The sequence below is a fragment of the Numida meleagris genome, chromosome 22 (genome assembly GCF_002078875.1).
Source record: "Numida meleagris isolate 19003 breed g44 Domestic line chromosome 22, NumMel1.0, whole genome shotgun sequence".
NCBI lineage: Eukaryota > Metazoa > Chordata > Aves > Galliformes > Numididae > Numida > Numida meleagris.
The window spans coordinates 3,984,720-4,009,465 of NC_034430.1; the positions used below are offsets into that span (position 1 = coordinate 3,984,720).

Here is a 24,746-nt window from a genome sequence, read left to right on the forward strand (position 1 = left end):
CCCATTCCTGCTCCCTTTCCTGTTGCTTGCTGTAGGGTCGGTGACTTTTCCGCTGTCTCAGTGCAGTCCACTTTGCAGCAGTAATTGTAAAGGAGATAAGAGGAGCTGTCGCTGCCAGCCCTGCTCACCCTGCTCTGCTCGCAGCGCATCTGTGGCCTCATCTGGAACAGCATGCCAAATCCCAGCCCAGCAGCCCCATCCTCGTTCCTGAAGTGCACAGTGCCCTCGCAGCACAAACAGCCGTGACACTTCAGCACGCAGAGCTCCCACCAGCCCTCCCAGCATCCATCCTTCCTCCTGCTCTTTGCAGCTCTGCTTTGTGCTGAAGTGGGGATCTGCGCTCCAGAGATGCAAAAGAGGTGTGAAGTGCCACTTGTCAGAGGTAGGGGTGCCTGCAGTGCCCTTGTGTGGGGAATGGCACCAGGAAGAGCCCCAGCCCTGCAGCACTGCCCTGTGCCCCTGCAGCCCCCCCCCCCACTTTGCTTTGCTCGGGCTCTGACACCAGGTGATGGAGCAGAGCTTCGAGCCCTGCTCCTCAAGCGGGCCCATCCGTGAGGCATCACGTGCTTCCTTCTGGTGGCTTTTTTTTTTTTCCCTTTTCTGATCTATAAAAAGCAGTGAAAGGGCTCCAGCGGGGCACCAGCACCAACGTCACCGTTGTGAGAGCCACTTCCCTCTGGCTCCTATTTTTAACCAACCTCCCGGCGTCCCCGCTGCCCACACGCTGCTGAGAGCTCTCCAAAGCTTAACAGCTTTGACATTTTCCTTTCTGTTTTCCTTCAAATCCATAACATCACCCGACTGAGCACTACAGCCCGTTTGAGTCCTGCTGCCTGCACGTACGCATCCCGAGCCCTAAGGCGTCAGCGTGCACCGAGGCGTCCTGCTTCTGTGCATGGCTGCAGCTGAGCCCAACCCAGCCCTCCCCCCTCGTGCCCACTGACCACGTCCCCAGGTGCCACTTCCCCGTGGCTCTGGACACCTGCAGGGACGGTGACCCACCACCCCCTGGGCAGCTCGTGCCGATGCATCACTGCTCTTTTGGAGAAGAACTTGTTCCCAACACCCAACCCGACTGAGGACCTCGAAGACATTCTGCGGGTTCATCCTCTGTGCTTCCCATCTCACACACACACACACCCCTCTCGTGGCTGCTCTGCACAGCGTGTGCAGGGCAGGGCTGGCACTGCCATGTCTGCACTTACTTCTTTCCCTCCTCTGGAGCCCACAGCTCTGCGGGGTTCAAAGGCCCCCGGCAGCCTGCTATCATCTCCGGGTGGAAGATTATAGCCAGCACCGCAAATTGCACAAAATGCCTTCCCAATGATGGAGATTGCAGGGAGCCTGGGAAAATTACCTTTTTCATTACGGCTTAAAAACACCGCAATCTCAGCCTGTGCCTGAGATTCCAGGAACTGCTGCGCTGCTCAGAACAGAGCTGCTTGCAGAGAGCAGGGAAAATGGAGCCAGGTGCGTCGGGACCCCGCGACCGCTCCTCTTAAATCCCCGCACCGTGGCTGCTGGAGAGCTTCCACCAGCTCCCAGACAGCAGGGAGAGCTGCACCAGGAGCCCTGCAAGGGTCTGCAGGCTGCCCAGGCTCCGTTCTTTTTCAGGTAAGGGAAAAGCTGCCCAGAAGTGCTGGGGCAGGAGCACAGCAGCAGGTGGCAGAGGGCTCCGAAAGCGAGATGCCTTTTCCCCAAAACCTTTGGGAAAATGTAGTAGGCGAACCGGGCAAGAAATGTGGGAGTTCCGAGAATTTACTCAGCTATGGAGATACATTTTCTCTGGCAAATCAGAGAAGGAAGACAGCTTTGGCCCGGAGCCCACCCTGCTTTATCGCTGAACTGAAGCCAGTAATAAAATTAAAGAAACAGAAAAAATACAGCGCCGAAAGCATAAAGAAATGGAAAAATATATATATATGAACCCGGTAGCAATAAAGATAAAGTAGAAGTCAGGCAAAGTAGAAAATGTATAGGAGGTAAGGTGCTCACGGTCAGCAAGGTGGGAGGGAAGAGGTGACATCCCACCACGAGCCAATGCGTCAGTGGGACGCTATGAAATGAGCACGGTGCAGCTGCTCAGTGCAGAAGGAATACACAGAGCAGCGCTGATTTTCTGCTCTTTACATGAAAAGCAACGCGCCGTCCCTGCTCACTGGGGATAAAACACAGCTCAGCATGTTCTAAAGTGCTCCGTGCTGCTGCTGTAAAAAGGTGCATGGATGAAATGTGCCGGCGTGGCACAGCTGCTCCGGTTCCTACTGCTGCTGCTCCATAGATATTTCCTCCGCCCGGATCAATTTCTTCCCTCGTATTTATCAGGCAGCGAATCTTATTTCTTGAAGCAGTGTAATAGTGGGGTGCTAAATAATTTCATTAAGGTCGGTGGGAACAGACGCATCCCGGCTTTGAAAGCATTACTTCCAATTGAATCACCCGCGTGCATTCACTCTCGGGCAGTCCGTGCTTTGGGGACACGTAATAACAATAGTTCCTCTTCTCCGCTTGCTCTCCTAGGGCACAAATCTAATACACTGCTTTCCAGCTCCAGCCCCTGTCGCATTGGCACTGAGTTTTTCCCAGCAGTGGAGCATTGCTCCTTGCTGCTGATGGAGCCCAGTGCAGATGCTCGGTGCTGCTGTCCTGCTCAGCACCACGCAGCGAGGCGCTGGCACCGGCCACCTGCAGCCAGCACCTTCCCCAAAGGAAAGCGCCAAGTGCACACAGGCACCGTGTCCATCAATACAGGTTAATTGAAAACAGCCCTCTCCCCGCCAAGCGTTCCATTAAGAAAGATGTGCAGAGAGCTCTTCTGCTGCCACCTGACCCGCACGCATGTGCTCTGTCCCTTTTTATGGCACACCTGTAAGAACAGATTTCACGCCCCGTCGCTTTGCAGACAGCTGCGTTGGCTGAGCTGTGCCGGGTGAGCACGTTGCCACCTCCAGCTGCTCCCCAGGTGTGGGGCAGGGAGGTACAGGGGGTTTCCAACCTGCCCCGAGCGCTCCTGCACGCTGGAACTGCAGCCAGATAGGAGTGGACCTGGGGAGCCCTCGGAACTTGCTGTGTATGGGAACTCTTTGCTCCTCCTTTATCTGCTTGCTGTATCAGAACGGATGAGCGCCAGCTGGAAGGGGCCGTGCAGAACCGTGTCTGCCACCATCGGTGCAGCAGCACTGGGAGGGCTGCTCCCATGGGCACGGCAATGCCTGGCACGCACTGACACCAGCCAGGCTTCCAAGGCTCAGGGAGCGCTGCCAGGTCAACCTCGTGCTCATGCAGAGCCCGCCCGCCCTGCCCTGCAGCCTCGCTTGCTGCCTGATGCTCCCGTAACAGATTCAAAGCTTTGCAGGGCGTGACCTTGTCTGACAACGTGCCCAACCGAGTGTCCGAAGGACGGTTTAAAATAATTAATAACAAATGCAATCATCAGAATGCAACAACGTGGAAAAGAAAGGATCAGCGGGCGCCAAGTCCAGCCCCAACCCATCCCACCGTGCCCACCAACCACGTTCCCCCAGTGCCACATCTCCACGTTCCTGGGCAGCAAAAGACACGAGAGGCCCTTTCTGATGACTTTGCATCTGATGCCTGCATCTCCTCCAAGTCTGGCGGCAGCAGAACACCTGTGATGACGCACCCTCATTAGATGCCGGTGTTAATTGCGAGGGCTGTTGAAAGCTGTGGTGCGTTGTCGTGCTGTAGCCTATGTGACCTGAGCGAGGGACGACAAAAGGAGCGTTCTGCTTTGAAGAGCTCAGGGAGGAGATGTCTGTCGCCACCGTGCCTGGGAACTTTGCTGCGTTATTATTTTAGGAGCGGAACAAACCCGGATTTGGCACCATCAGTGCAGTGTGCTGCCCTCAGCTCAGGCACGTGCTATTCCTCTTCCATGCCCTTTCTATTCCCTTCCTAGTTAGCCCTGCAGAGAACAGGGACATCTACAGCTCCACCAGGTGCTCAGAGCCCCATCCAGCCTGACCTTGGGTGTCTCCATGGACATCCACCACATTTCCATGTTGCAAAAGAAAACCATCAGACCTGGGGGGCTTGGGGCCAGCCGCGCTACAGAGAAGTTTCTCCCTCCTTGAAACAAATCCCTGAGCGCCAGCAGGGAGGGCTGTGGGACACGCTCCTGTTTGCTTTGCACGGAGGTGGGGTGGATGTTCTTTTCTGGCAGGGGTGGCACACAAAGCTCCTGCAGGCTCAGGTTGCCGCTGACTGCACGGTGCCGTGGGAGAAGCGCCAGCAGGCAGCGCGCAGGGTGCATCTGTTAGGGCAGTTCCAAGGGTACACTTGAAAAATTAAGACGCAAGAGCGCGCCTGCCGATCCGAAATACCACGTACACGGCTGCGGATTTGGAGAATGGGGCTCGACAGACAATGGAGCATCTGGCTGCAAAACGCAGACAAAGCCACTCATCAGCCCGATGCTTATTTTTATATCACCATTGAGCGCGGCGGCCGTGCCCTGCCTCCCGACAGGCAGCCGGCTTGGGGAAGGCGGCGATGGCTGCATGGGGAGCACGCAGCAAAATGCAGCTCTGCGGGAGAGAGGGGCAGCTGAGCCGCATCCCTGCTGTACAACCTCAGTGATCCCAGCAGGGCTGGGACAGCCCCGTGGCACGCAGGGCGCCCGCGGCGCGGTGCGAGCAGGGCAGGGTGCTGCGATCCGGGGCGGAGGATCCGGCGTGGGCAGGGAGAAGCGAAAGGACCCGAATGGAAGTGACAAGAGATGCTCGAGCAGGAAACGGTGCCTTGCTGAACTCTGCGCGCAAAACGAGCGGAGAGAGTGGAAAACGTCTGAAGCAATTTGAAGGAGTTTATTGAATCCCCGCGGGGAGCTCCAGATGGCCTGTGCGGCCAGCGCCGCGCTTGTTGCTCATGCAGAAGCTTGCACTGAGTTTTCAAGAGCATTTCTGACAGCAGCACTGGGCAGAGCCCCCACGGCCGCATGCGCTTCCCTTCTTTCCCCACCGAAGCACTTCCAAGCCCCACAGCCCCCCCACGGGACCCCTCCTGCGCAGCCCAGCTCAGCTCACAGCCTCCCTCCTCCTTTGGGAGTCAGACCCGTCCTCAGCCCTGTGTTGCTGCTTCACGATGGCAATCTGTTGTCACTGAGCCATAGGCTCTTCCATTCGGTTTTTCAGCTGCGTCCGGGCTGTGGCAGCACACCCTCCGGCGTTGTCCCTGTGCTCTCTCCCTAAAGCAGGAGGAAAAGGATCCGGGGTTGTCTTTCTCCTATTTCTGCATTTTTAATTGGACTGTAAATCGCACTTTGTTGTGTTTTAGAAGGTTATTTCCCAATAGAACCGTCTCTTCTCTGATGAGGGCAGAGATTTATTACCCAATTTCCGAGCTTTATGTTTCCCTGTCGGTGTGTTGCTTTAGCAGCTCCCTAGTTACACAGGCAGCCCCTTTTCCCCATCTTTTCACAGCTGGATTTCCTCCAGCTCCTCCTCACAGCCCGGCTCCTCCCCAGGGGGCACCCCGGCCCTCCCATGCCCCATTCCCACTTTCTCTGTTCCCAAGGACATCTTTGAGATGCCCATAACCCGGCACTGCGCCGTGACATTGCGGTGCTTTTACGGCTCTGGCTCTGGGCCCTGTGCACAGCGCCTCGCAGAAAGGACAACCAAGGGTTTATCTTCCTACCCCCACGCAGAACGCAGGGGTGACCTTCAATCCAGCTGGTGGTCATTAATCAATGGGTACAGCCACCGCAGCGCCCCACAGGAACCGCCAGAAGCCCGCACTACTCAGCAATGGTTGAAGCGATGGGGAGCGAGCGGAGCCACAGCTGATTCCAACACAAACACACTGCAGCCCGGTGATGAAGCCAGGTCCCCAGATGTCCTCGTGGTTGGCGTGGTCCCTTCTAGGAGCTGACCCCTCTGCACACCCAGAGTTTGCTTAAGGAAACACCTTGCTACCACGCAGTGAAGAAGCCCCATTCTCCGCTCTTATTTCAGCCGAGTTTCTCAGCGCAGACTTCCAAGGTGGCAGGAGAGCCCCCGGAGCTCATCGGCCCCGTTCATTCCAGCACTGCTTCTGGCACAGCTCTGCAATCAGAGCAGGAGCAGCGTCAGCTATCGCTGTCTGACACCGCACAAAGAACGAGAGCTCACAGAACCACTCAGCACAGCTGAGAAAAATGGGCTTTTTTCCCCTCTCGTGGAAAAGGCAGCGTGGCTTCCGCCGGCGCTGAGTGAGCAGCGGGAGGATCACAGAATCACTGAGACTGGAGAAGCCTGCCAGCATCCCCCAGCACAACCCCAGCCCACCCCTCCCGTGCCCACTGACCATGTCCCCAAGTGCCACATCCCCACGGCTCTGAACACCAGCAGGGATGGTGACCCACCACTCCCTGCATGCTTGCTTAACTGAGGGACAACAGGAAGCCCAAATCCGTGCCTTAGACCCGGACACTTGTTTCAGCAGCAAGGCATGGAGCTCAGACAGGATCATGCGGGCTCAGAGAACTGAGCTGGAATGAAGAGCACTGCGTGCTAATCCCGTTAGGGCTTCCACGCTCCTCCCGGAGCGTATTGCAGTGTCATTACTGCATTAAGGCTCAGCTACACAAAGCAGGAGCAGGGGCTGAACCAGCAGGATTTGGGGTTTCGTGAAGCCTGCTGTCTCCGAGATAATGCATTATTTTTCATCTCCATTTGAAAGCATTAACAAAAACGCGTTAGCTCAGTGTGAACGCTTTAGGAAGTGCCTCCCGAATGCAAAAAGCTGAGCGCACAAGCTCGAGTGCACCCAAATTGGCTCGTGTGTTTGGGGAAGCACGCACTTAATTACTACAATATAGAGAAGGATTACGGCTGTCAGAAGTGTGTGCCGTGAGCATACGGCCATGGGTATGCTGGGAGATGGCAGAAAAAGGGACAGGGATGGGGGCTGCTGCCCACCCAGGCTGGGGGGGGATGGGTGCACACAGCCCTAACCCAGCAGCAGCCCCATGGGTGTAGGAATCCAGCAGCAGACTTGAAACATTGCATCCAGTGACAAGGGCAAGTTTTGACTAAACAAGTATCCATGGGTTTCTCCTACCACCTCTATTAGTAACCCTTTACCCGTTCTTCGGTTCATGCTCCTAAATAATAGCAGTATCGGGTTGGATATTGGGAGAAATGTCTTCTCAGAGAGCAGTGATGCATTGGCACAGGCTGCCCAGGGAGTGGTGGGTCACCGTCCCCAGAGATGTTCAGAACCACGGGGACGTGGCACTGAGGGACATGGTGAGTGGGCACGGGGGGGTGGGCAGGGGATGGAGCTGGGGGTCTGAGAGGGCTTTTCTGACCTCACTGTATCCCCAGAAGACAGGGGCAGCAGGCAGGAAGGCACAAGAAATTCTGATCTCTGCTGCCCTGTGCACTTCTGTCCGATCTGAGGGTTTGGCTCTCTGCCTGGAACCAAGCTCCAGAAGTTCTGAGGCATTGGCTATAGCTCTCAGCTACAAGCACAACCACTTCCCCGCCTGCCCTGCTGCCTTCTGGCTGCCTGCTCATGCTCGCAAAGCAGCTGCTGTCTGAGCTCACACACCTGGAAGGACACAGAGGCATTTGAAAACATCATAAGCTGCAAAGAGCTCAGTACCAGAGGGCTCTGCTTTGCCAGTCAGGCCTATAATTCCCCTTCTTACCCTTTGCTCAATGCCTTCAATGCCTGCATGAAACCACGGGCTCGATATCAAGCACCACTTCAGCTCCGTGCTGCTCAGGGGCAACAAACACCTGAACCGACAGCAGCTGCTGTCTACAAACAAATGTGGCTGTGAGCAGGAGCCGAGCACCCCCGGCTCAGCCCCTCGCCCCATCCCCAGCTGCATTTTAGGAGCAATAAGCGACCCCCCAGCTGCTGAAGTGCCGACATGGCAGCGGTTTGATTCCCCGCTCCCGTTGCTATTCCACCTGAGAAAAGCAATTACAGCTGAGAGCACGCTGTGCTCTGCCTGGTGCCGTGGCCCCGGGGAGCCGGCACGGTGCTCAGCCCCAGCTGTGCTGCAGGTGAAGCTGCTCTGGATGGAGCCCAGCTGGAGCAGCCGCCGGAGCCCACCCGCAGCACGCAGGGCTGGCGGGCACGTGGATGCCAATTGGATTTTTTGTTGCTGCTGGCAGGTAGCACGCAGAAGGGAGCGAGATGTTGGCTGATAAAGGTAACCGGAACAGATTTCCACCCTGGCAGTATCTGTCCTTTCGTCGGCCGAGGGCTTTCAGTGTCTAAAGCTGCACGCAGGAGCTCAAAGGCGGCACAAAACCCGGGGTTCCTGCAGCGTGATCCTGAGACCTTTTCCTCCCCGTGCATTTCCAAGCGCTTTCCTGGTGGCACGGCACCGCGGGGCCGCACTGTGCAGCTTTGTGCTGCTCGTTCCATTCGCTCTACAGCCTGCCAGGAGAGCACGGAACAGCATTTTCCTTTCTTTCGGAAGGACAAATGGGAGGGGATGGCCCCGAGCGGCTGCACTGCCCCGGTCCCACCATGGGCTGGGGGACAGCAGCAAGCTCACATGGATTGCGCGGAGCCAGGAGCAGTTCTGTGATCCTGAGCGGAGACTCACCCTTCTGAGCCTCGTTTCTGCCACCTGCAAATGGATTTCAAGCCCTCTCCTTCCCCCCCTGCCGCCGATAGCTGCTGTCGTTTTGTCTCTTTAAACTATAAAGCCACGGCGCTCTCTTTATAGTACAAAGCCCAGCGAAACGCTGAGCAATGGGGTTATTCCCACTCATTGTCTGGTGAGATGAGATTGAGGTCAGGCCTTGAAGTATTTCCACAAACAGCATTTAAGAAGCAAAATAATTCACACTGCGCTTCCTGCGAGCTGCTGCCTGAGAGGGAGCCGCGTCCCTGCCCACCCCTCCCTGCATGGGAAGTGGGGGCTGAGGGGGCACCCCCAGGAGGAGCCTTATGCCTGCTCTGCATTTGAGCTCCAGCACCCACGTAGCACTGGGCTAGGAGGTGCCAGAAGCACCTTTTCCAAACAGCCTTTAAATATATCGCACGCACCAAGGGATAAAGATGCTCTGCGTGACATCAGAACCTGATCTCTCCAAATTCTCTTTCACACGGACCGCTCCACGCACGCATCGCACGGTCTCTTGCTCAGCACTGTGGGACTGAAGGCACCGCTTGGGTTCTGCAGTGATGTGCACACGAGGGGATGAGGGGGGTTCAGGTCCCTGGGCTCAGCTCCATGAGGAGAAGGACGAGGAGGAGGAGGAGGAGGAGGAGGAGGAGGAGGAGGAGCGTTCTGCCCCACGTGGTGCTTCCCACGCAGCCCACCCGCTCACTGCAGACACATTGCGGGGGGGGAGCAGGCTGCTGGGCACTGCACGTGGATGGGGTGGGCAGCGGGCAGCCTTCGCTGCCAGCTTTCCTGCTTCCCAGAATGCTGTTTAATGGAAGCCAAATGCAGCTCGCCGCACCCCACGCTCCCTCTGCACCTCCCACCCACACGCAGCCCTTCCTCCCGAGTTCTCCCAACTCCCAGCAATCCTCTTTTCCATCCAACTCACGCCGCTCTCAGCTCATCGCTCCCTGCTTACCTTACGCCCAACAACAAGCACACAGGAGATGCTGATTCCACTGAAACGAAGGAAACGGCAGACAAAAAGCCACTCTGAGAAAAGCAGGAGGCGGCCCTTTCCCATGGCGAGGCAGCTCCCCTCTCACAGCCCCACCTGCAGTGCCTGATCCCACGTGCAAAGCTGCAAAAGGTCTGCAAAGCTGCAAAAGGTCTGCAAAGCTGCAAAAGGTCTGCAAAGCTGCAAGTGCAGACCCCAGGTGGGCAGAGCAGACCCCTGCCCGCCGCCCACTTCACAGCAGCTGGAACTCAGTGCGTGGCCCTGACCCCATCAACCAACCCCCAGCCCTGCCCAGCCCCCCGCAGCAGCGTGCTCCTCACCACGCTCGTTACGACGGCACATTGCATCTCATTAATTAGCTCTGCACAGATCAATATCGTCCCTGGGAAGCCGTCGTGCAGCGATACGACACCGGGAGCCCACACAGCCCCCAGGCTTTGGGCTGGGGTCAGCTCAGAGCAGCTCACCCTCTGCCATTCACGGCAATGTTGGGAGCCCTCGGCAATGACATTTCTTTTGCATTGCATCTGAATCCTTTAATAAAGTTTTCCTTTTCCACCTGCTCTATAAATGCAGTTTGCCCAGTTTGAAGTTTCCCCTTTTCTGAGCCACCAAACTCACAATTTACCCGCTTCAACTTGTGATCCAATCAGTTGGTTCAGTTAAATTAACGAACACGCAGCTCCATTAGCAGGCTCTGGGTGCAGCTCAGGCTCCGCTGTGCTCAGCTCTGCCCCTGCAGCAGTCAGATCCCCGCAGCCCCCCCGGTGCAGGGGGCACAGAAGGGTCCTGGGTGCTGCCACGTGCTTTGTTCTTTTCTATCAGAGGGAAAGGGCTTTTTTGGGCCCATTCTGATCCTTTCTGGGACACTGAAGTTCTCCCTTAGCTCCTGGCGCATCCCTCTGCTCCATGCGTGGTTTGTGAACGGAGAGCGTGGGACAGGGCAACAAAATCTATTCCAGAGCTTTCATCTCTTCCCCCACGGAGGAGTTTGGGCAGAGAGCGGAGGGGCTGCAGCACAAACCATCTTTCCAGAGAACTCTGTGCTTTTTTCCCCCTCTCTCAACGCTTTCCTATAAAAACAGAGGGGGGAACAGACAGGGCTCCAGCAGGGAGGACCCCAGGATGGGCTTGGGGTTTTCAGCTCCGGAACGGAGCTCGGTTTGTCAATCAGACTCCACATCTATCGGGAGCAAACCCTCAGCAGGTGGCACAACAATCTTGCACAACGGAACTGTTAAATATTTAGGGCAGATGACAAACAATATGTCATAATATTTGCAGAGCCGCGCTTGCCTCGTCTCTCTGAAAGAGCCCATTCTGGGAGGCATCCACGGGAGGATGGGAAACAATTGACTGCCGCTACTCGGTTACACTGTGAATGAAGTGCAGGATTTAATTCAGATTCCTTAAGCCTCACATGGCATGCTGCACGCCAGGTGGGTTTTAACATTTATTAGCTGGGGCCTCGCGATGAATATTTAAGAGGAATTTAATTAACACGCGCAGTAACTCCGATTTTAATTGGGTTCGGGTGTTATTTCAGACTTCATTCCAGCGTGGGACACCTCTGTGTCCCACCCCCACTTCCAGGCAGTGATGCTCGGACCCCACACCATGCCCACCCCCCAGCTGCCTGCCAAACCGTGCTGCTGGGTGCTCCATGAGCCACCAGGACATGGCACCGAGCACCAGCTCTCACCGCCAGGCAGCGAAATGATGGTGCTGCCCAAACCCCGCGGATCCTTCATCATGGTCAGCTTCCAAACACTTCATTTCTCCCATACACTGTGTTTGAAATGTGCCCATAGCACAAAGCACAGCTGCAAAAATGACAGCTGGGTGGTGGATAAATCCCTCTGCCAGTGGCTACCAGGACATCTGCTGAGCTTACACAGCCCCAGAAAGGTTTGGGGAGCAGCGCAGTGATGGTACAGCAGGGCACATGGCCCGGAAACACCATGGGTCAGTTCTGTACCGGTGGCAACCTCAGCAAAAACAGATCCAGATCCGCATGCTTCTGTCCCCTGCACCCAGCTCTGCTGTCCCCTGCACCCAGTGCTGCTCCCACCTGCACCCAGTGCTGCTGTGCCACCCTGTGCACCGGGTAAACCTGTCGCTTCCTGGCATTTCCACTGCCCTTACCTTGATGGAATCTACCCCCAGGAGACCACGATGACACTTCCGCTTTTTTCATTAATGAACCGAGCCTACTTGAAAAGAAAAAACAAAAATGCCCATTTCATTTTCATCATGTACTATGCAAATGAGAAATGTAAATATCATTAGGGAATCTGTTGCTCACTTAATTCCTTTCTGCTGTAGCACTGCTGAAGGCCTTTGATCTCCGCTCGGCGCTTTGATCCGCTCTTGGCCGGGGCTGCTGCGAGGGCACAGAGCTCACCCTGTGCAAACGAGGAGCAGTGCCAGGAGCTGCCCCAGCCCCCACCCCACCCCACGGTGCCCCCGCAGTGCCCCAATGCACCACGAGCCCCCCACCCCTTCTGTCCCCCCACCATAGCCCAGCAGTGGGGACGCAGAACTGGACGCATCCCCATAGTTCCCTATGGGTTTCCCATCGGGCACAGCCCCTCGGCCCGCCCCGATCTACTCCTCGTTACAGAATGAGCCGCCAAATTCCATTAATTTCTCATTTAGTGCGGGTAAAGTGCTGATACATACATTTTAGCTACAGTGCTCTTAATCAGTTAATTTAACCAGAAACATTAATAATGCATTCCTTTGCCACTTGACTGCTCATCCGTTAAACGGCTTATCCATGGGAGAAGGATGTCACCCCTCGTGACACGGAGTACCTAATACAGTGCAAATGAAATAAGATTTTGCATATTTAACATCAGGACGAAGAAAGAGGGAGACGCTGTCTCCTGGGAGCCGCGCTGCGCGGCTCGGCGCCGAGCTGGGCGCGCTGCCCTGGCAGGAGGAAATCCCTCCTCGTGGGACAGCAATTGCTCAGATTTCATTTGCTGCTCGAATTCACCTCCTCGACGTTACTCAGCAGATACCTGGCCGTCCCCGCGCTGCACGATGGGGGTAGCCCCGATGCCAGCATCACCCCCAGGTCCCTCACCAAGGGTTGGGGGGGGGTGCACAGAGCACCCGGACCAAGGGAACGGCTGCAGCTGCCTTCAGGGTTAGGGAGTTGTGTGGTAGCAGCTCCCCGGGGAAACGTGGAAGAGTTTTGGAGGGAATAAGCAGTTGCTGCTCTTCTTTTTCTCTTTTTAGTGATATTGCCTTTGCATTCTGTTGCTCTCATCGCATTCGGTGCTATTGCAGCGGAGCGGGCAGTCCTGGTAGCGGCCTCCAGTTGCACCAGGGGAGGGTCAGGTTGGATAGCAGGAGAAATTCCTTCTCCAAAGGGTGGTGATGCGTTGGCACAGGCTGTGCAGGGAGCGCTGGGGTCACCATCCTTGGAGGTGTGCAGAACCGTGGGGACGTGGCACTGAGGGACACGTGGGCATGGGTGGGGGGGTCGGCTGGAGTTGGACTTGGGGATCCGAGAGGGCTTCTCCAGCCTGAATGACTTCATGATTCCATGACTGGGCAGTGTGTGCTCCATCCTCAGCGCAGAACGTTGCGGAGCTCCCCTTTCCTTCCCGCCGGCGTTTCCCATTTCCCCCCAAGGGTTCAGATACAGCCCCGCTCCCAGCAGCAGGAGCAAAGTGCCAAACCTCCCCCTGGGGAGGCACGGCCAGGAGACGCGCACGGCCCAGCCCTGCACTCCCACCATCCCCAAACGGAGCACAGCACAAGGACCAAGTGCTGGACCGGGCTCTGCTGCTCAGAGCAGCACGGCGCAGCCGCAGCACAGGGCGAGGGGAGGCAGCAGCAGCTCCCGCGCTGCACCCGGCGAGAGCGATTCCAAAGCGAGCACTTCTGCCAGGATGTCACACGGAAAGGCTGTCAGAAAGCTGTCTAAATGTGTTAACAACACTGTCAGCGGGGGAGAGAGAAGTGTTATCGGAATGGCTGCTCTTCAGAGCTAAATAACCGCGATTTTGTACGGAGTAGAAGACGAGATCGCACCACGCGCCGAGGGCTGAAGGAAGTGCTTGCTGAGGACGGAGCTGTTTGTTTTGTTAAAAAGGGGGAGAGGGGAGAAAGTGAAAACCTGAACCGCTCTGACTTTCCTGACACGGCTTCCTGCAAACTGAAAACGGCTCCAATTGCTCCCAGCCCATGCAGAGCTGGGAGGGGGAAGCAGAGGATGGGGCCCGGACACGGCTCTGCTCTCCCAGTGCAGCTCTGAGCTCCCATCGTCCCCGGTCGGGTTGGGGCAGCAGTGCTGGCTCCGTGCAGCTTTGGGCTCCGCTGTGCTCAGCCCTTCCTGGAGCTCCACACCTTGGGGACAGGCCCAGGCTTTTGCTTTGGGTTCTCGTTACGAATTGCTGCTCAATTCCCACCTCAGCGGCAGTGTCAGTGGCCATCCAGTCAGATCGAGTAACACAAAATAATAAGACATGAAGCAGATCCTAATTAGCGTGCTTTCTCATTTGCTGATTGACGTTCTCTGGAGAGCAATTAGCCTACTCTAAAGGGAGAAGGCAAACATTTACTTAACCTGCCTGGTGATTGATACCTGAACTCCAAGAAGTCAGAAGTAACAGCGGAGAACAGCCATCGCTGGGATGTGATGACTCAGCATTGCTCCCCGCGCCTTCCCCAGCTATTGCAGAATAGCTCAGGGCTGCAATGCATTGAGCCCAGCGTGGTTCCCCACCCAATGACCCACACTGCCACCCAGTCCCACTCCCCAGTCTGCTCCACCACCAACTGCTTGCAGCAAGCGCTGAGGATGGAGAACATCTGGCAGCACGTTGCTCCCTGCACTGAGCCATCTCCTGTCTGCTGGCCCCCAGAGCTGGTTCCCATTGAGCCAAGCCCACGGCGCTGCAAGGTGGATCCATGGGATCATGTAAGGGAGCAGCACGGCCCCTTCCTGGGAGAACCAGGCAGCGAACGCCCTCCGAACCCCGCAGGTCACTGCACAGCAGCTCCAGGCGCTGCCAGCATCCCCGAACTCAGCGCAGCGCTGCAGGTGAGCGGGAGGAGGAGCTGTGATCTGCAGGCACAAAGAGCGGCTCTGGGAAAAGGCTGCAGCCCCAGGTCCAGGAGCAGCAGCCACTTCTCTCCCCGACGCTGGAAACAACTTCAGCAACAGCAGCGTGGAGGCAGAAGTGCTTCAGTGAGAGGCGGCCACACCAGAGGGCCTTTAGCTTTACAATCTCTGATAAAGCTGCTTTATAAGTATATAAAAGTGGCAGCTGCTTTGGCGTTGGCTTTTTACAGCCCCTTGGCTCCCCGTGCTCCAAACAAGACGAGCACACGCAGCTCCTGTCCCCCGCAGCCCTCGCACCCTGTGCAGGTGACAGCCCCCTCCGAGCCCCCCCTGCTCTCAGCACCGCTGGGAATTGGGGTGTGCACATGCAACCCGGGGAGTGCCACTTTCCATGCGTTTTGAGGGCGAACGTGCAGTTCTCAGAACTCGTGCTGGCTTCCCTGTGCTGCTCCGTGGGATGCTGCTTGCTGTAAGCCTGCAGCACGTTGCCCAGCTTTGCACTGCGGGGTGCAGGGGTCTCCCATCGCCCCGTGCTCTCTGCAAGCCGACGCCACGGCACAAATCATCTCCACTTTGCTCGAATGGAAAAGCTGCAACAATTATTTTCATAATTAGCTGCCTTTTCAAATTAATGCCAGTTATGCTATGTAATCATGATGAAGATTATGCATTAATCAGCTGTTCCAAGCCGGTTATTAGGCTCTTTAAATAATGATTGCAATGAATGTATCTGAAGGAGAGGCCCAGAGCCAGGAGAGAGGCAGCGCGCGGCGTCCCTGGGTGCAGAGTGCTCGGCTGGGGCTGCTGCTAGCACCTCTGCAAACACGGATTGCACGTTGCCCTGGTGTTTGCAGCACCCAGCAGGGCAGCCAGAAATATACCAGAAATATATATGGCTTCTGCCTGCCCGCCCTCACCGCCTGGTACTAAATTCAAGCTATTGGGTGGTTGCACGGAAAATCTGTTCCTGTCAAAAAAGCTATTATATCCAATTGGATGTCTGGAATGGGAATTTATTTGGGCTCAAGGAGCAGTAATCCACATAGCCAGAGCTTCTGTATTGTGCCCTAATAAGACGTGCTGCAAAGGAGCTCTGAAAGCTCTGGGCCTCGTGTCAGCTGCTTGGTGATCGATGTCACACGAACCCAGTTATCACTGCGGGATGATGCTGGAAAACAAAAAATCCTCTGCTACAATGTTCTGGGCAGTAAATCTTTGAGCAAAAGGATGAACCTCATGCTCACTTTATTCCTGTTTATGGTTGCTGGTGTAATATTGAGCAAGAACCTTCCCTACCCTGCAAAACTCGGATGGGCTACCAGCATGTACAAGCTGATAGGGACGAATCTACCCCTCAATAACGAGAGCTTTCAGCAGGATCCAGTGAGCATCAGGTCTAGGACAGCCACCCTAGGCTCCTGCCCACACTGCTGGGTGTTCTAGATTGCTCATAAGTGATTCCTTAAAGATCACATGGGGTTGAAATGGGTCTCCAGAATCTTCTCTTTATTGTTTTCCCCCATTGCCCATGTTGGTACCCAGACTCAAAATATTTTTTCCCATTGGATGTCTGTTCAGCAAACAACTCAAATGTCTGTAACGAAATACTTTAGGGCCACCTTAAACTGAGGAGGAAGATTTTCTTTCCGCTAACGAACCCAGAGCCCATCTGTTACCAGTTGCACTTGCTTATCTCGCTCATCCATTAATTATTTCGGTTTACTTTTTAATAAGACGGAGCGGGGTTTGTGTGCCTTTGTGCAGCTCCGGGAGGGGCGCGGGGCTGTGCCCACAACGATGTACAAGTGCATAATTCACGGCCGCCCCGAGTTGCTTCCATTAGATTGGCTGTCAGCGGGGAATTGAGGACAAGACTCGGCGATACGGAGCCGAGGAGCCCGGCGACGCCGCGACACGAGCTCGCTGCCCGTGGGGAGGTGTAATGGCACCGACAGCTCCTGAGCGCGGGGAAGCACGCATCCGAGACGTGCATTATTGAGCAGATAGGCTGCGGGGTAGGCAGATCTCTGCTGCTCTGAATTAAGGATTTGCATGAGCAAACACGAGGAACGATGGAAGATGGGAAGGGCACCGGCAGGGCAGCGAAAGCCCAACCCAGCAGCGTGCCCCTCCCCGGGGCTGGCCCCCGCTCCCAGGGCATGCCACGTGCCTGCCTCATACAGATACGCCAAGACTCCAGAGTTGTCCCCTGTTGCCCTGAAAAGCTGACACCGAACGCTCCCCTGGGCAGCCCCAAACAAAAACCCCAAGGCTCAGAATCGTTCCACGATTCTACTGCAGCCTGGGAAATGCCGCTGCAAATGGCACAGCTCCATCCCAGCTTTCCCACCCTTGTTGCACACCACCAATGGCACCACGGGGCTCCATCCTGCTCCTTTTGTCTTCCAGGAGGAATCTTCGAGTACACCGATGGCCCCAACACGCAGGTGATGAGCGCCGAGGAGCAGGCCTTCCGCTTTTCCGCCAACATCATCAACAGGAACAGAACGCTGCTGCCCAACACAACGCTGACCTACGACATCCAGAGGATCCACTTCCACGACAGCTTCGAAGCCACCAAGAAAGGTGAGCCCACAACTCGGCGCACAGCTGCCGGGAGCTGAACCCTCCAAGGCGCTGACACGAGGCAGCAGCTTCTCCATTTGTCCTCACAAAGCTCCTTGCAGGGCTCGCTTCTCATCCCGTGCACCGTGCTGTGTTCATTTCATTGTAACCCCAGCAATTCAAACCTCCCCAGTGCAGGATGCTGGCTTCCTTTCTTCCAGGGCAGCAGCCGCTTTCCTAACGCCTTGCAATGGAGCGGAGCAGTCACCAAGCCCCGCGCTGCCCTTGGATTTGGAGGGAGGCTGCAGAGGCAACTGAGAAATAATCTGTGAAAAACTTGAACGTTTCTTCCCCTAAAAACGCCTCCAGCCCTAAACACAGTTGTTCTGCTTTAATTTCTCGGTGAAAGCTTCAGCGGAGCTAGGGGAAAGCGTTATTTGGCAGAAAAGAATCTCTATTAAAATTGTTGGGAAAACGCATTTCTTTGTCAGGGCGATTTTGATCATTTCTGTGCTCACGCCCAGCACGGCCCTAACGGCGAGCTAACCGGGCAGCCCCTGCCCCCGCTCCCATTAAGAGGTCATTACCCTCTGGAGCGTATTCAGCTCGGATGAATGGAAACCCTTTGCCTGAGCTGCTCCGAGGGGGGGGTCAGCCCCAGAGCACGCCCCATCCCCGCAGCGTGGGCCCAGGGGGCTCAGCAGAAAGGATGCCAAAGAGGCAGGAGCGGTCGGGCGGCCTCCTGGCCCCGGGTGGGTGATGTCTTTGGCATCTCCACGCCTCAGTCTGCCCATCCCCTCCCAGTGCCCCCACCCCACGCTGCTGCCTCTCTCTGCTGACAGCCTGTCCCCCCTTGCAGCCTGTGACCAGCTGGCTCTCGGCGTCGTCGCAATATTCGGACCGTCCCAAGGCTCCTGCACCAACGCCGTGCAGTCCATCTGCAATGCCCTGGAGGTGCCGCACATCCAGCTCCGGTGGAAGCACCACCCGCTGGATAACAAGGACACTTTCTATGTCAACCTGTACCCCGACTACGCTTCCCTTAGCCACGCCATTCTGGACCTGGTGCAGTACTTGAAATGGAGGTCGGCCACCGTGGTTTACGATGACAGCACAGGTAGGTGAAGGAGGTGCTCTGAAAGGAGGAATCCGGGAGATCCCTTGTTGCGGGGTCCATTTAGGAATTGTCCCAAGGAACCCTTCTGGAAGCCAAGTGACACGGGGTGCAGAACGCCCTGGGGTCCCTCCTGGAGCTCTCCATCATCGGGTGCATGGAGGCCAGTGCTGGGACAGAGGGACGAGGGGCTCAGTGCTGTGGGGCAGTGCCCGGCTGTGATGGCACAGAGCTGCTCCATGGCTGCCACTGGGGATGCACTTTCCCAGCTAAAAGCAAAGGCGGCTCTGCAAAGTTTTTTTTTGTTTTCTGGCTAATTCTGTTAAAAAAAAAACCAAAATAGCTGACAAAGTTTTTCACCTAAAGAATGCTGCTGGTGGTTAAACAAAGCAAAGCCCTGCACAGCGCTATGGGTTACAAAAGAGCAGAAACAAAAGACACATTGGAGAGCCTGTCCAACCTCATTCCACTAAACCAAATGGTTTCTTTAGGGGAGGGCTGATGAGAACACAGTTTGACATTCCTGTTTCGCAAATGTGGGTCACAGTATGTTCCCTTCGTGGCGTATTCTAATGCACTTGCACTACGCACGAGGACTTGCTTTGCTTTTCCTGCCCGCGATAGGCATCTGCTGCACTCTTTCTTGCAGCACCAGAGACCAATAGCTCCCGCTCAGCTGCATTCAGCACAGCTTTGTGCCTTCCACATAAAACAGGGATGAATTCTAAGGACAGCGAGACGGTTACAAGTTGTGATTAAGTGCCCGCTATGAACCGCGCTATTCATAAATCTAAGCGCATTTTCATTTTTTTTTTTTCCTTTTGCTGTTGCGCATGATAAACACCGTGGATTTTAATTTGTCATGTAGATAATTATCACAGCCTGTCCTTTCTCAAGGGCATATTTGCTTAAGAAAAAGCAGTGTGACAACAGAGATGACCGAGGCTGGGAGAAGTCCCGCTCCCCTCTTCCCACCCAGCACTGGGACCCAGCTCTGTTGTAGGTGAGGCCACAGGAAAACAGCAGGAGAAGCCATTCTGCCCCACAGGAACCGCTTTGGAAATCTCTGTGGGCTTTTCTGTTTGTTTGGTTGTTTTTTTTTTAGTGACTGATGCACAGCTTTACCTTGATAGACCTTTAGCACTCAGGGCAGGGAGGAAAGGCTTGATTGCATTCCATAGAATTACGGGAAGGAAACAAGGTGCTCTGCTGGCCGCCTGCAGGGCAGGGCAGCCCATCCCATAACGCTCTGGGTTTGTCTTTGTGCAATGCCTGAAGGCCTCATCCGGCTGCAGGAGCTCATCATGGCCCCGTCGCGCTACAACATCCGCCTGAAGATCCGCCAGCTGCCGCTGGACACGGACGACGCGCGGCCGCTGCTGAAGGAGATGAAGCGGGGCCGGGAGTTCCGCATCATCTTCGACTGCAGCCACCTGATGGCAGCCCAGATCCTCAGGCAGGTGAGCGGGGGGACGTGGGGACTCAGGGGGACGTGGGGACGCAGGGGGTGAGGACATGGGCCTGCAGCAGAAGGTACAACGCGGCCGTTCCCTGCTAGCTCCCCTAAGGCAGCCGTAGGGCCACCCTGCACCAGTGCAAAGGTTGCACCACTGAGCACCAAGAAAGATGTCGGCTCTCACCCGGCCCCGCTCCTCGCTGCAGGTCTGCAGTGGGGCAGCATCCACGTCCACCTGGGAGGTGGTACTGGGCGTGCAGTGCTTGCACCCGAAGCCAGATCTGCCATCACCGGGCTCCCTCCCTCCTCCCCATCTCCTGGCACCGCCACAGCTGCTGGCCCAGCTCCCCTCGCCCAGGTGCCATTACGTGGCAGGGTCAGCATCAGGCAGAGGGAAACGGTCTCAGGAAGAGCGCTGCTCAGATCAGCGCAGCAAGACGCCGTCACACAGATTAAATAAATGCCCTGAAGGGCCGGGAAAGCAAGCAGAGAAAGAGACTTCTCCTGCAACCTGCTTGATGCAAAATGAAGAGAAATCAGAAAGCCTAGGAGGGATTATTAAAGAAAGCAATAGAAGGGACTCATTGTCTCCTGCCTATTATTTTAGCATGCTGGCTGTGCTCGGCGCTGTTCACTTATCATGTGGTTTATTATAGTTTATTGTGCCATCTGCTCCGCTCATCGCTGCGCGTGCAGCGTGAGGAAGATGGAGGGGGGGGGGGAGGCTGCAGGGAAGGAACTTCTCCCGAGCCCTTCTGTGTCTGCAGGGTTTGCTCTTTTGTCAGGAGCAGCGGCCATTCCGTTATTTGCCCTCCTGGACAAACAAATCACAGCAGGGCCCTAGGGGAGAGCTCCGCCTGCTCGCGGGCGTTCTCTGTGTTCTCCAGCCTTGCCCATTTCTGCTCTTCACTTTGCAATGCTCTACGCCCATTCTCTGGCTTCCCAGCCCCTCCGCTCCCCTTGGCAGCTGTCTCCGAACAGTTGCAGCTCTCCACAGTGCGCAGATGTGCTGCCTTCACTTTGATGGAGCTCCCGTCCCGCGCCGGGGCTCTCCCGCAGCTCCCGCTCCAGGTTTACCACGGATTTATTTCCCCACCAACCCAGATGGCAGCTATGCTCGTGCAGTGGGAGCGGGGCTGCCATCCACCATCACTTCCAGGACCTGAACCCCCCGTTTGCTCCTCTGGTTTCGCGTGGCCTCACGGACACCTCGCATCCCCTATTTCTGCACCCAGGTGTGCAGCCCAGGAGAGCCCCATAGACCGCAGGCACGAGGCTCTCAAAAGACATTCCCAGGAATCTCGGGGTGAAGACCCACCCCAGAGGTACAATTTCAAAGCTCGTGCTCTCCATCCTTTCCTTTACCCGTGGTTTTTGACATCCTGCTTCTTTCCAAACTGTCACTTCCTTCCTCGGAGCGAAATTCTGCCCTAGTAATTTCAGCAGAAAACAAGGGAAGTAAACATCTCCTGGGGGACGTGAAGTTGCTTTCCCATCAGTGGAGATTTTAAAGTGCTCCTGCACGCGCTCTCTGCAGAAAGCACACTCACAGTCAGCACCACAGGGAGAGCCACGACTGCCTCCTTCCTTGACGGAATCAAGAGGATCACAGAATCACTGAGCTCGGAGAAGCCCTCCAAGATCCCCCCGGCACAACCCCAGCCCACCCCCCAGTGCCCACTGACTACATCCCCAAGTGCCACATCGCCGCAGTTCTCAACACCCCCGGGGACGGTGACCCGCTGCCCCCCGGGCGTCCCGTGCCCACCCATCACCGCTCCTTGGAGAAGAATTTTACCCCCTCCTTTCCCTCACTAACCGCCTCTCCCTCCTCTCCCCAAGGCCATGGCGATGGGAATGATGACGGAGTACTACCACTTCATCTTCACCACCCTGGTAACGTATCAGCTCTGCAACCCCAAGTGGGAATAGGGGGGGGGCTGCAGGGCGAGGGGGGTGGGACACGGGGGAGGGGGGAGGGCAGGGCTGGGCTGCACGGCCCGGCAGAACCAGCAGCATCCCCAGCACTGCTGCAGCTCCATCCTGCGGGTCCCACGTGCTCTGCACAACGAGGCCTCAGCACGAGATGAGCTCGGCTCTCATTATCCACGGGCCACTTCTTCCCGACACCAGGAGCCATTCTGGGCTGGGCTTTTGTTCCCGCTCAGGATGCTATTGTCTACTCTGCTGTTGAACGTTGCGTGATTTTGAAAATCCAATTTATCTCTTTGCCTTTAGGAAAGCGGCAGACAAAACTAACCCTTAAAAACTGCAAAATTTATTTTTCAAATGCAAAAGACATTTTAATTACCCCTGCTACTATTATCTATTCCAGGCAGCTTTAAGCATTTCCCAGATAACCTCCTATTAATCAGCCCCAGCTGAGCCTAGAGTACATTTCATGTGTAGGTACAGCCTGGAGGCGGGAAAAGAAGAATTATAATAAATTAATAGATAAGCAATCACAATTAATGCCACTTTCCTGAAATAACAGTTATATCATGGGAAAGATATTTTAATCTGTCATTCCTTAAGGCAATGTTTTCCTAGCTTGCAACGCATGTGCTTCGGCGTCTACAGTACTAGACCCATGGGGTGCTAATGAATTAGTCTATTATGTTATACTGAATGTTTCTAAAAGGTCCCCAGTCAATACCGAGTGCAGTGCATCAACACTTGGCACGAAATGCTGCAGCAGTGCGCTCGGCAGCACGGCTCCGCTCAGCTCTCCGGCAGCACAGCCCTCTGCACAGCTCTCCCATCCCATCACGTCCTGAGCAGGGATGCTCCGCCGAGCCCAAGGCTTCCAGGAATTTCCCAGCAGCTTCAGAAAGCAGCTCCTTGCAAACCTGAAGCTTCCCCACAAGTCACAAAGGCCTGGGGAGGAAGCAAGGATCCTGCCGTGCTTTGTGCGGAGGGAAACAGAAATCACAGCCCCCCGAGCTCGGATCGGGGAGCGGGGACACGGGGACGTCGTGCACTCGTGGTGCCCACCCTGGGTGCCCGCTGCTGCTCCCATGGGGAACGGCGTCACCCGGGGAGGGACCCCCAGAGCCCCAGGAACAGAACTGTCCTGAAGGCGGCGGGACGGAAGGGAGAATAAATCTGCAGTAAAAACGTGGCAAAAGAGAACGCTGATGAGGTGGAAAATAGAACCAGCTGTTCCAATTTGTGGTTGTACAGGAGCGGAAAACGCAGGAGAAACTGATAGGGCGATTCCCCCCCCCTCTGCCTGCTCTGATGCTCGGCTGGGGCTCTGCACTGCCCAGCTGCGATGGTGGGAGCGCAGCCCAGCGCCACGAGGAGCAGAGCTGTGCAGCAGGCACTGTGCAATGCCTTCCTCTGGTCCCCTATGGCCACATCTGAGTGGGAACGATCTCCTTCTTGCAACCGAAAGCCATTTCCCTGCAGCAGCGTGGAGAACACAGAGCAAAGTGCCTGACAAAAAGATAGGAACCTGACAAACCAACCCACCCCGCAGGTCAGTGCGGGGCTGCCGGACCCCACAGCAGATAGAAGCACGTCTGAGCTTCAGCAGCTCGGCGTGCAGTCACCGTAAGGCATCTGAAAGTCAGCACACGGCCGGGCCTGAGCGCTGCCCTTTAACGAGACGTGGAGGTTTGCACTTGCAATTTTTCAGTGAGAAAACAAAAAGCCAACGAATGCCCACCCAGCCCAGGCCCCGTGCTGCTGCGCCGGCTGCTCCGGCAGGATACAGCCCAGCATCCGTCAGCAGCGAGCCCAGGCTGCAGGGTCAGGGGGAGGCACGAAGGAGAGATCAAACCCCTAAAGCTTACTGAAGCAAAACAGCTGTAGGAACTCAGATCTCCCACCGAGCACGAAGTGCCAGCTGCTGGCGAGAGCTGACCGTGTTCTGCTTTGCTCGGGGCGGTGCATTTTAGGGCCAGTGCTTCTGCAGCTGCCTGTGGGCAGAACAGAGCTTGTGGTGAGCCCACAGCCCGGCTACATCCTGCTGGTATGGCCGTAACATACAAAGCAGCCCCCAAATCTCCAGCTGCCGTGCTCCCCCCACGCACCCCCGTGCCCCCAGTGTGTTCCCATCCGGGCTGTGCATGCTCTGGGCTGAGCCCTGGGCTCATCACTCGGCCCCACAGCAATGACAGGGCACCAGGGCCGGTCCCTGAGCTGGAGTCCATCTCGAGCTGAGTGCTGGAGCCAGGAGATGCATTAAGGAGCGCCCGTCCCTGCTGCGTGCCAAGCGACGTCCGCGGGCCGGCTGCCAGCAGCTCAGGGCTGCCTGGCTGGGGGAGGATTTTTTTTTAATTGCATAAAGGGCGCTCTCATTCATTTGCAGACTGTGTAGGCTGGTTGGAACGTCAAGAGATGCGTCTCCGCTCCTCTTGGATAGCTGTCTGCAAACTGGCGCTCTGGATTCAGAGTCACCCCGCCATCCCCAGCACCCGCCGGGCTCCGGTGCTCATGGCAAATTCTCCATGGACAGGCCCCAGTGTGCAGCACACCATGATGCCCTGGCACCCCCCAGCCCTGCCAGCACGCAGCAGCATGGGTGGCAGCAGACAGCCCCACAGCATCACTGCCTCCCACCGGTGGGCTCTGCCATGACACACACACACACAGCCCAGTGCACAAGAGACGAACACCCCGCAGCTAAACCCAACGTTTAACCCGGTTTCTCTCTTTTAAGGATCTTTATGCGTTAGATCTAGAACCATACCGCTACTCCGGAGTGAACCTGACCGGCTTCCGGATCCTCAACGTGGAGAACCCGCACGTGTCCTCCATCATCGAGAAGTGGGCGATGGAGCGGCTGCAGTCCGCGCCCAAAGCAGAGCTGGGGCTGCTCGACGGCGTGATGATGGTACGGGGCATTTGGTGTGGGGTGTGGGGATGGGAGAGGCTGTCACAGGGCATGGTATAACGGCGTGGAGCGTGGGGATGTGGGGCGTGATGGTGTGG

General features: G+C 56.3%; 1 protein-coding gene across 1 annotated transcript in view; it reads left to right on the plus strand.

Annotated features, from left to right (window-relative positions):
- GRIK3 (glutamate ionotropic receptor kainate type subunit 3) overlaps positions 1 to 24,746 on the plus strand; it is a 76,661-nt gene that overhangs the window by 21,480 nt on the left and 30,435 nt on the right. The window contains exons 2-6 of the mRNA XM_021375460.1: positions 17,083 to 17,259; positions 18,098 to 18,355; positions 19,631 to 19,812; positions 21,651 to 21,704; positions 24,475 to 24,648. Of these exons, the coding sequence (XP_021231135.1) occupies positions 17,083 to 17,259; positions 18,098 to 18,355; positions 19,631 to 19,812; positions 21,651 to 21,704; positions 24,475 to 24,648 (845 nt within the window). The remainder of the gene's footprint in view (positions 1 to 17,082; positions 17,260 to 18,097; positions 18,356 to 19,630; positions 19,813 to 21,650; positions 21,705 to 24,474; positions 24,649 to 24,746) is intronic.